The following is a 10777-nucleotide window of genomic DNA, read 5'->3' on the forward strand; positions in this document are numbered from 1 at the left end:
CGGCTCCCTCGGGACTGGGGAAAGGGTGGAGCGCAGGAGGAGGGGCGCCGGGTGGGGACGCCCAGGCCCTTCGTCGGGGGAGGGCGCTGCTCCCGGGCTGGAGTTGCAGAGCCCAGCAGATCCCTGCCGCGTTCGCGAGGGTGGGGCGGGAAGCGGGCTGGGAAGTCGGGCCGAGGTGGGTGTGGGGGTCGGGGTGTATTTCGCCCAGGAGACGGGAAGCGGGGACTGGCCCTGCCGCCGACTGCGCCCAGAAGCGTGCCGCGCCCTCACAGGGTCTGCCTCGCCTCTGCTCGCAGGGAAGAGTCTGAAGACGCTTATGTCCAAGGGGATCCTGCAGGTGCATCCTCCGATCTGCGACTGCCCGGGCTGCCGAATATCCTCCCCGGTGGTGAGATGCGGGGCTCGGTTGGGGCTGGGAGTTACTCCCCCTGCGGAGCTTGTCCCTGCGGTTTTCAGGATCGAGAGTCCTCACCTCACCACTGTGGCTGTGCTGCAGGGAGCCTTCGCAGGGCAGAGGGAAGGGGCTTTACTTCGAGTTCTCCCAGCCCTTGTACCTGGACAGGGGGAGGAGTCCTTGGGCACCCGAGCCCCGTCCCAGTGTGGAGACAGGGGGCCGTGCCTGTCCTAGAGCCTCCCCTTGGGGGCCTTGGAGCTGCTTCTCCTCGAGTCCTGGGTCAGGGTCTTGTCTCTGGGAGGAGTAATTCAACATGGGCCTGGCACTGTGCCCTGTCACAGCTTGGGAGTCACCGTGTTCTCTGGCCCAGCTGGTGAGGTGTGATTCTGGGTGTGACAGCATTTTGGGGAGCTACGGGCTTGGGTGTGAGTGACTTGTGTCTCTGGGGTGCTGAAAGCCAGGGTGCAAGGGCCTGGATGTCGAAGTGTGTCCTAGGGACACAGAGGCTAGCCAGGGACAGTCTTTGCAGTGTGGGCCTTTGGTGTCCAGAGAACTGGAGCTGGAGCCTGGTTCAAGGCCCCAGCCCAGGGTAGACAGCTATGGACACCCTCAGTGAGGGAGCAGGCAGGAGAGACTGGGTTGCTGGGAGCTCCCTTCTGCTCAGGGAGGCACCTGCACCCCCCACCCAGCCTCCAGCCCCCTAGTTGGGCAGTGAGGATTGGAGGATTGATGTGAAAACGAAGATTGCTTGTTGGGAAGGACCAATTTGGAGCCAATTAGGGCCATGGCTGCTGGGGGTAGGGGCTGCAATTCCTGGTACACTCAGGAGCCCCTTCTTCCAGGAAAGGGTAGGAGAGGCAGAGGTGCAAAGTGGCCTAAGTGGCCCACCTCTGCTTGCCTGCTTTCAGCCTGAGGTAAGATGGGGGAGGGGATACCCCAGGGGCCTGTGAGCCGCTAGTGCTTGGTAGCCTGGGCGCTGGGAGGCTGCAGACATACCTGTGAAGACAGCTGGTCCCTCAGACATACAGCATTTGGGCAGGGGAAGGGGACACAGCTGCACTTCACCCATGTGCCCACCTGACACACAGTCCGACACGGATCTGCACGCACAGGCAGGCAGTTCACAGAGTTCCCAGGCAAGTGTTCAGACAGCTGGCAGCCCCCTGCCTGCTGTCACAGACCTACTACCCAGGGCAAGAGGCCCAGTTCCCTCCTTTCAGGCAGCTGGTGCTGGAGAGGGCTCCTCTGGGCAGCCCACTGGCTAGCCTTGGGTCTCTGTTTGGATGGGAACGGCCCCCTTGAGGCCTCCCACAGGAGTGGGGAGCAGGCAGCCTGAACCCAGCATCAGTCTCTTCTGACACTGCTTCAATGGGCGTGCATCTCTTCCCCAATCCAGGGCCACAGCCAGGAGAAGCCCCCGCACCTGGGGGTCCCAGGTTCCTGCCCTGTGTGAGGGACAGCTCAGATCCAGGCCTGTCTCTGCCAGTCCCTCCCAGGCCTGTCCCACACCCTTCCCCTAGGAAGCAGCTCCAGGGGCCCCTTCTTTCCAACCCCCACGTTTCTCACTCAGAGGCTGTCTCCCCCAAGCCCCATGCCAGGTCCCCAGGTATGTGCACCTTATGGTCATGGAAACTCCAGGGCAGAATATGAGTGTGTATGTGCCTTGGGGACCCTGCACAGGGGCCCTGCAGGCCAAGCACCTCCCGAGAGGAGGTGCTGTCAGAGGCTGAGTTTTCAGATCTGTGCACTGTGAGCCTGGGGTGGGCTGGCCGAGGTCTGTAGTGTGGAGGAGGTATGTTCTGTCCTTGGGCAGGGCGGGTGCCAGGGAAGCTGTCCTGGTCCTCAGCACCCCCATCAGCCACCCCAGACCTGCCCTCCAGGTGCCTTGGGGTGTGGCTGGGGTGCCAGTGTGTCCCCACGCCCAACTCTGTGCATCACGGGGCTGAGGCTGGCATACAGCCTGGGCTCCATTCCCAGCCAGCCGGCCCTGGCCTCCTTCCAAGGGGCAGTCTTCTGGTCCTTGCTTCCCTCTCTTCCCCATCCCACAGACAAGAAGCAGAGAGAAAAGCATTGTGTCTTCTCAAAAGAAGGGAGGTGGGAGGCCGGGCGCGGTGGCTCACGCCTGTAATCTCAGCACTTTGGGAGGCCGAGGCGGGCGGATCATGAGGTCAGGAGATCGAGACCATCCTGGCTAACAGGGTGAAACCCCGTCTCTACTAAAAATACAAAAAACTAGCCGGGCGTGGTCACGGGCACCTGTAGTCCCAGCTACTCAGGAGACTAAGGCAGGAGAATGGCGTAAACCCGGGAGGCGGAGCTTGCGGCGAGCTGAGATTGCGCCACTGCACTCCAGCCTGGGCGACAGAGCGAGACTCCGTCTCAAAAAAAGAAAAAAGAAGGGAGGTGGGAGAGGAGAGGCTGTCAGAGCCTCTAAGCCCTGGTGCTTGGGCTACAGAATGGCAGAGATGAGTGAGACTTCCCAGCACAGCACACTTTGGACAGGCTGTGGCTGTTGAAGCGAGCCCTGAGCTCCAGCTGACACAGAGGCCTGGGCAGACAGGCACTGCACCTACAGCCTTGGCCGCACGCTGTGGTCATTGGTGATGGGGGCAGCCCAGGGCCAGGGCAGGGTCTTAGCAGGGGCCTTGGACCCCATGCCCCACCCCCGCCCAGCAGTGCTGGGTTTTCCCACTGAGCTGTTGTGGAGAGAAAGGAGGGGACTCAGTGCAGGCCCAGTGGCCAGTGAGGGGAGACGTGGCTCTGGGATGGCAGCTTCCAGCTGGGTTGGGGGATGCTCCAGCTTCCAGACCCCTGAGGAGGGGGCACTGCGCAAACTGAGCTGGTGCTGGGGCTGTGTATTTGAAGGTGATGGTGGTTCTAGGTCTGAGGAGGACACTCTCCTAACACCTTCATCCCCAAGCTCCAGGCTGTGTTTTGGCATCGAGAGGGAGGAAGTCCAAGGAGGCCCCAGTGACTGAACGGAGGAGAGGGAGTTAGTTAGATGCTATCAAGGGCTCTGCTATCTCCTGGAGCCAGCAGCCTGTTATTACATTTTAAAAAGCCTCCCGCCCACTGGAAAATAATCAATAACTTTCCTTTTTCCCCTGGGGGTGGCAGGACCTAAAAGCACTGGAGGAGTCCAGAAGTGCCTGGGGCTGGGCCAGAGCGAGCGTGCTGTGCAGGGTGGCACAGGCGTGTCCACCACGTGTGTGCATGAGCCTGGGGCTCGGCTGTGCTCTGCAGGGACCACGCCGGGCTTGTCTGCTCCCACCCGAGGCACCCACCGCTCCACACACTCGTTCCGTGGGTGCAAGGGAGATGGGAGGAAGAAGCCATGTGAAAAATGCCAGGCAGGGCTGGTGGAACAGAGGACCTGGGCTGGTCAGGGCTCGTCGTCTGGTGACCTGTGAGCCCCAGGCCTGCAGTCTGCGAGGGTTCAGCTCAGACAGTTGCCAGTTGCCTTGCGCCCGGCTGCAGCTGCCCCTGAGCTGGGCTGTGCGTGGCGCTGATGAAACAGAAAAGGGCATTCGCTTGTCAATGTTGGTGTCGGTGGCAGGGTGTGGTGGGGCAGAAGGTTCACAACATATGGGTGGGATTGGCAGGCAGATACACAGAGGTAACGTGCACTTGAGTGCACGTGCACTAGAACTAGCCCCAGGCCACAAGCAGATCCCAGGAGACACGCGGGGGCCCTAAGAAGGGAGCTGGGAGTGAGGTGCACACAAGCCCGGGACGGGGGCCCCAACTCGCCCTGGAGTTGGCCAGGACCCTCCAGCATTCTCAAGGGCTGTAGTGGGGTGGGGTAGAGGAGGGCTGACCCAGTGGGCGCCATCTGTAGGGGGATGCCCAACTGAGGCCCCGTCTCTCAGCTCTCCTCTGGGTCTCTGGCCAGCTGTGGCTCTTGCTGGCCCCAGGCCCATTCTGGAGGCGGGTGGAGGGAGGATGGCTGCTCCGAGGGCACCTCTGCTGTGCCTGGGGCTGGGCCTGGGGTGCGAGGCCAGGGCAGATCCCCAGGAGACGGAACGGCCCGGTCCAGCCTCACCTTCCTGTCCTCCTGCCCCACCAGAACCGGGGGCGGCTGGCAGACAAGAGGACAGTCGCCCTGCCTGCTGCCCGGAGACTGAAGAAGGAGCGGACTCCCAGCTTCTCTGCCAGCGATGGTGACAGCGACGGGAGTGGTCCCACCTGTGGGCGGCAGCCAGGCTTGAAGCAGGAGGATGGCCCGCACATCCGTATCATGAAGAGAAGGTACTTGGACCAGGGCCGGACAGGAAGGCACAAGGCTCAGATGGGGCTGGAGCTTCCGGCCTTCAGCTGCTCAAATGAGAGTGTCCACACTGGCCTCCCACACTTCCCTCGGATGCTAGTCTTTTTGGGGTCCTGTGTGGGTCGCAGGCAGGAGCTGTTTCCTCATCTGCCCCGTCTGGTGTCCCCTCCCACATCTGCTCTGCGGCGCTCACTTGCAGGAGGCAGGTTGGCAGCAGTTGGGACCCAGAGGTCTGCACTGCCTGGGCCGACGCTCCAGCTACCCCTGCTGACCGGGGTCCCAGTCTGGCCAGAGCAGCTCCAGCAACAAGGAGCTCCATTCAGGCTCATGACTGACTGTGCAGAAGCAGCCTCGGCCCCCTACCTGCTGCAGAACGTGAGGGCTCCTCTGAGTGCAACAAGCCGGAGGGAGAAGGGGCCTCGGTTCTGTTCTTCCTGACGTCTGTGTCTGCTGAGACCAGGAACTGGCCCATGGGCCTCTCCTGGTAGGAGACCCCAGCACGCTGAGCCAGTAATAGATGGTGCTGGGCACGGCAGCCGCCCTCGTTCACTGCCCAGGGCTGTGGCCCAGCAGGGCACTGACCCGAGACAGGTCTGCTGTCCTGAGGCTGGGGTCAGGGGCCTCCAGAGCAACGTGGACCTTCTGCTTCCCTTCCTGCAGAGTCCACACCCACTGGGACCTGAACATCTCATTCCGAGAGACGTCCTGCAGGTAGGAGCTGTGCTGTGCGTGCATAAGAGGGGGCCGTGACTCCCCTCCCTCCCTCCCTTCCACCCCTGCCCGTGGCTTGCTGTCTGCTGTCCCTTGTCTCAGCGTGAGCTGATGCTGGCTGAGAGTCTGCCACGTTTGATGTGTGCTGCAAGGTTGTCCCCCAGCCCGGGAAGCAGACAGTGTTGCACCCAGTTGAGACTGAAGGGCCCCAGGCCCAGTCAGAGGTAGATGTCGGCAGCAGCACAGGTGTGAGTTCTGGGTAGCCCGGCCCTAGAGTTAGAGTGCATCCTCCCATGTGAGACTGGCCATTTGAGCCCAAAAATGAGGCTGTCACCTCCCCTTTTCCACCCTGCTAGAGACCCACCAGGAGGTGAGAATGGTGTGTGAGTGGGGCCTTGAAGGATGTGTAGGAGCTCACTAAGGCGAGGGGATGGCTGCACAGAGTGGAGGAACAGGGAAGGGCATGTAGCAGGGAGGAGTGAACCTGGCAGCTGTGGCTCAGTTGGATGCTGAAGGCTCGCGGATGCTGGGCCTGTGGGCGCTGTCCTGTAGGCGGGGAGCCACTGGAAGTTCTTGAGCGGGGCAATGACCAGGTGTGTGTTTGGAGAAGGTCCCTCTGGAGGCCCTCCTGGCAGACGGGGGATTGGATTCAGGCTGAGGAAGCAGGATAATAGGGGTGCGATTCCAGGATGTGGGAAGGAGATAAAAATGAAGAGCCCCAGGGAAGAGGTCAAGGCAGTTGGGGGACCCGAGTTCCTGGCTCCCGGGGGAAGCGGGTGGTCAGTCTGTGAACAGAGCCCAGCTGTGGATTCTGTCAGTGGGGTCAGGTCTTAACCCTGTGGCTTCCAGGGCAGCAAGGCGGGAAGGGGGTGTCTGCCGCAAAGCCAGCTTCCCGGGGCCAGAGCCGTGAGGGCCCAGGGGACCTGCATGTCCTGGCTCCACGCCAGATGTGTTATTTATGTCTCCGAGAATGTCTGAATCTCAGAGCCGAATTACAATAAAAACATCTTTAAACTTATTTCCACCTCATTTTGGGGTTGCCAGCTCAACTGATCATTTTTATGAACTGACATGAACATTGATGACATTTTATGAGGCTTTTACTTGGGACACTACAGAATAAATTTGTCAGTGAGGCCCGTAGGGAAACCCAGCCGCGGTTGCCCCCGCTCCAGTAACGGCTCCTCCTGCCTACAGCCCCCTCCTCCATCCGCCTGGCCTCGGGAATACAGCGACCCTCAGCAGCACTGACGGCTGGCAGCCTGGGGTGCGCTAGGAGGAGGCCGGGTCTTCCATCCTGCATGGGCCCTAGAAGGGGCTAGAATGAGTTTCTGAATCTCCCAAGGGCGAGATTTCGGTCAGAGGGGAGGGCGTGCCGGGGTCCCCGAAGGAGAAGGCGCAGCACGCCTGAGTGGACTAAAGCCCGGGTCTGTTGACCTGACCCTGGTGTCTGGTCAGAGTGGGTGGTGGTCCCTGAACCCAGCGGCCACACTGGCCCCAGGCCGTGTCTGTGTTTTTTTCGGCCTGTCCCTGGGTCCGTCTGCCTCCGCGGGCTCCCACAGAACACACTGCCAGGCCACCTCCGTCTGTGTGTTCATTTGCTCCCATCCATTGGTCTCCACCCATCTGTCCGTCTGTCCTTCCATCTCTGTCTGGCTGGCTCTGCAGTGACCACCTGCCTTTTGGAGCCAGCAGAGCCCCAGGCCATCCTCCTCTGCCTCAGGAACCAGGGTTGGCAGATGCTCCTCAAGCCATTGCAGGCGGGGGCTTGGCCCCTCTCTCCTGGGCCCCTGAGCTGGTGGAAAAATGGGCAAGGGCTGGACTGTGTGGTCATCACTGAGCGGCAGTGGCGGGAGGCCCCTGCCTGGGGAGCTGGGGTCACACCTGCCAGGCTCTGGCCTCCTCCTCACCCTCTCCTTCCTGCACCTCCTGCCCCGGCCCTGACTGCTTCTCCCAGCTTCCCCACCTCCTGACCTGCGGCCTGGCCCCACCACAGAGACCCTCAGAGACTTTGTCCCTTGTGCGAAGGAGGGTGCAGAGGGCATTCTGTGGTTCGAGGACCATGCGCTGATGTGCCCCAGGCCAGGTTCCTGCGTCTCCACTCTGGGACGTCCAGGGCGTGTTTCTTTACATAAAACTGGCATAACTGGCTCACTGAGTGGCCAAGTGACTACAACAGTTTTCAGGGGCTGGGCCAGGCCAGGCTGTGTCAGAGCCTCGGGAGCAAACTCCAAGGTAGAGACCAGGAGTGGGGAGGGCAGGTGGCACCCAGTTCCCCACCAGGTGCCACTGCCCAGCCACAGCCCCTCCACCCAGCTGTCAGGCCCTCCCTCACTTTCCTTCTGGGTGCCAGGCTCAGGGCTCACAGCCAGCCCCCACCCTCTGGAGTCTCTGGGAAGCTAGTTCTCCTCCTGCAGGCGTCCCGGGGACACCAGAGGGGGGACCCCGAGGGAGAACTCCACGGCAGCTGTGGCTGCTGCCAGGCCAGCCCTTGGCCCCCACCCCATGCTGAGGCCAGCAGTCCTCTCCTGACACCCCCACATCGATTAGGATCATGGAAGGGATGAGACTTGCTGCCGATTAATCCCATAAAGTACTTACTCCCACCCAGCTGCCCTCCTGTGTGGGGGGGGCTTGCGTTCCCACTGGGGGCCGGTGGGGGTGGGGAGAGAGCCGGCATCTGGGTCTCCTGGAGGGCTTGAGAGCCCAGCCTGGGAGTCTTTGGTGCTCGGCTTAGGGGCAGCCCTGGATTAGCCCAGCTCCAGCCAGCCCAGGTCAGGGGGGCTGGGGGCTATTTAACGAGGTTTAGGGTTGGCTCCCAGGTCACTGCGCCAGGAGGCTGCTCCGTTACAGGTGGGCAGGGGCTGCGCTGCAGGAGTGCTGCTCGGGGAGCGGTGCCTGGACCCTGAGCCCCTTCTCTGCTGACCTGGGGAGAGGCTCACGGAACCGGGAAGGGGTGGAGAGCTGTGTTCCACACAGCTCCTCCCATTGCTCTCTGGGACTCTGTGGATGTTGGATTTGGCTGAATTAGCAAGAAGAGGAGAAACGAGGGAACAAAAGAGTTAAATGCATGTTGATTCCAAGCCCACACCTGCTTGGGGGATAGCGGGAGGTCAGAGCACACAGCCTGGTGCCTGGTGCAAGCTGCATGTGTCTGCTGGTGCTCTGTGTGCATGGGGCACATCTCATCAGCCACAGGACTCTGCTCGGGGCCTCAGTTTCCTCGTGTGCAGAAACCGGGGGTCAGGGAATGGTTGCAAGTTTTCACCGAAATTCAATGACCAAGGGGCTGGCAGCTCGCATGTGGCTTGTTCTCTTCTGGGGCCTGTCCTGCAGGACTGCCCCTGTGCAGATCGGCCTCTTCCCGTGCGGAGTCCCTCTGCCTGGTGGGCCCCTCGACCCCCTTTGAGGCAGGGAGTGAGGTAACAGTGCGATTCCTTCCGAAGGGCATGAAGGCAGAGCCGCTGGTGCTCCACACAGACGCTCCCTGGAGCAGCAGTGGGGTCCCAGTGCCAGGTTCTGTGTCGCGTTGGCTTGCTCCGTGGATATGCACACAGTGGCATCATGGGCCACATGCCGAGGTGTGGGCACAGCGTCTCGCAGCTGCCCACGGGGTCAGCCTTTCCCGGTCTCGTTCCGCAGCCAGGACGGCAACCTTCCCACCCTCATATCCAGCATCCACCGCAGCCGCCACCTCGTGATGCCCGAGCATCAGAGCCGCTGTGAATTCCAGAGAGGCAGCCTGGAGATTGGCCTGGGACCTGCAGGTGAGGAGCACAGGGGGCCTGAGGGCGGGTCGGGGCTGTGGGGCCAGAGGACAGTGGCGTCTCCACGCAGCACCAGCAGCCTTGGCAGGCAGCCAGAGAAGCAGGAGGAGCGGCCTGTCCCCCAGGGCTGCATGTGATGGTAATTGTGTTAATCCCAGCCAGCGGGGCAGACAGGAGGCAGAGGCGGTGGCTCCGCTGTGGCTGCCTCCGCTGTGGCTGCTGCTGGGGTGGGCTTGGAGTGGCCCGGGCCCTGCCACCCCCTCTTCACAGGGCAGACGTAGGCGTGGCCTCAGAGGTTCAGAAATGCACACCCTGGAGGAATGCACTCACTGCCACAGACAACCGCGCAGTGCACGCCTGACTGGTCCTGCCTCCTAGGGCTCCGGGAGGAAAGGGGGTCCCCGGTCCCGCCTCCTAGGGCTCCAGGAAGGAAGGAGTCCCCTGTCCCGCTTCCTAGGGCTCCGGGAGGAAAGGGGGTCCCCGGTCCCGCCTCCTAGGGCTCCAGGAAGGAAGGAGTCCCCTGTCCCGCTTCCTAGGGCTCCGGGAGGAAAGGGGGTCCCCGGTCCCGCCTCCTAGGGCTCCAGGAAGGAAGGAGTCCCCTGTCCCGCTTCCTAGGGCTCCGGGAGGAAAGGGGGTCCGGGAGGGAAGGGGTTCTGGGAGGGAAGAGATCCGGTGCCTGAGGGAGGTGCTGCTGCCTGGTCACAGTTGTGGGGGGATAAGGGGAACCTGGCATAGGACCTCAGAGGGAGGGGGCAGTTTGGGGACCCAGGCCCCCCTCAGAGGGCACTGCTGTAGAGAGGGGCACAGCAGAGCCTCAGCCCCAGGGCAGGCTGTGAAAGGAGGGGGTCGCCCCTGAGGCCCTGTGGACCCTGGGCAGGGGTGTTCCCAGCAGGGCCTGCATCTCTTGGGAAGGTGGGGTGGGGGAGGCCCGCCCCCATCTGTGTCCCCCGTCCGCGTTCTGTGCGCCGGGGAGTGCCTTTGTGGGACTGGGTGGGGGCAGCTTCTGATGCCGCGTGGAGGACAGCGGAGAGGCGGTTGATAAAATCTAATTGCCCCATCGATTGGCAGAGCTGAGGGAGCCCCCACAGTGATTGAGATATTCTGAGCCAGCAGGCCCTCCCCCTGTGCCCTCACACAGGGAGACCTCCTCAGGTACACGCGTGTGCGTGCGCAGGCATGTGTGTGTCTGGGGTCCTGTGGGGTGCACGTGATGGGGCTGCCCGGCAGGTCTCCCCGACGGAGTCAGGGCGTGTTCACGCACTTCCGGGCTCCTGGGCTCTACAGGGCCTCGTGTGTCCGGTGACCTGTGTCCACGTCTCCCACGGGGGCACACTCCGTGTCAGGGCCTGGCCCACTCCCTGGAGCTTCCTCTTGGAGGGGCATTCACCTCTTCTCCCTTCCTGTGACCCCAGGAACCACATATCTATGCTGTTCCCAGCCTGGGCCCTCCCGCTGCGCTGCACCTCCCTGGGCCCTGGGCTGTGAGGGACTCAGAGCAGGTCCTACATCTGCCTCTGTGAGACTGCCGGGGTCCACGAGTGAGGAGTGCGCGTGGCCTCATCGGCCTTCCTGCGGTCTCCTGGCAGGCCCCCTTCTCCTGGACTCCCCCACCCAGTCACCTCCCCCAGGCTATGAGGA

At 62.6% G+C, this 10777-nt stretch overlaps 1 protein-coding gene across 1 annotated transcript in view; it reads left to right on the forward strand.

Moving 5' to 3' along the window:
* The first annotated feature begins 294 nt into the window (after positions 1–294).
* The window catches only part of SAMD11 (sterile alpha motif domain containing 11), a 17877-nt gene continuing 7394 nt past the window's right edge, over positions 295–10777 (forward strand). Inside the window, 4 exon segments of the mRNA XM_011956412.1 lie at positions 295–388; positions 4461–4642; positions 5322–5372; positions 9015–9139. Coding sequence (XP_011811802.1) covers positions 317–388; positions 4461–4642; positions 5322–5372; positions 9015–9139 — 430 coding nt within the window. The 5' untranslated portion in view covers positions 295–316.

The sequence above is a fragment of the Colobus angolensis genome, unplaced genomic scaffold (assembly GCF_000951035.1).
Source record: "Colobus angolensis palliatus isolate OR3802 unplaced genomic scaffold, Cang.pa_1.0 Scaffold416, whole genome shotgun sequence".
NCBI classification, from domain to species: domain Eukaryota; kingdom Metazoa; phylum Chordata; class Mammalia; order Primates; family Cercopithecidae; genus Colobus; species Colobus angolensis.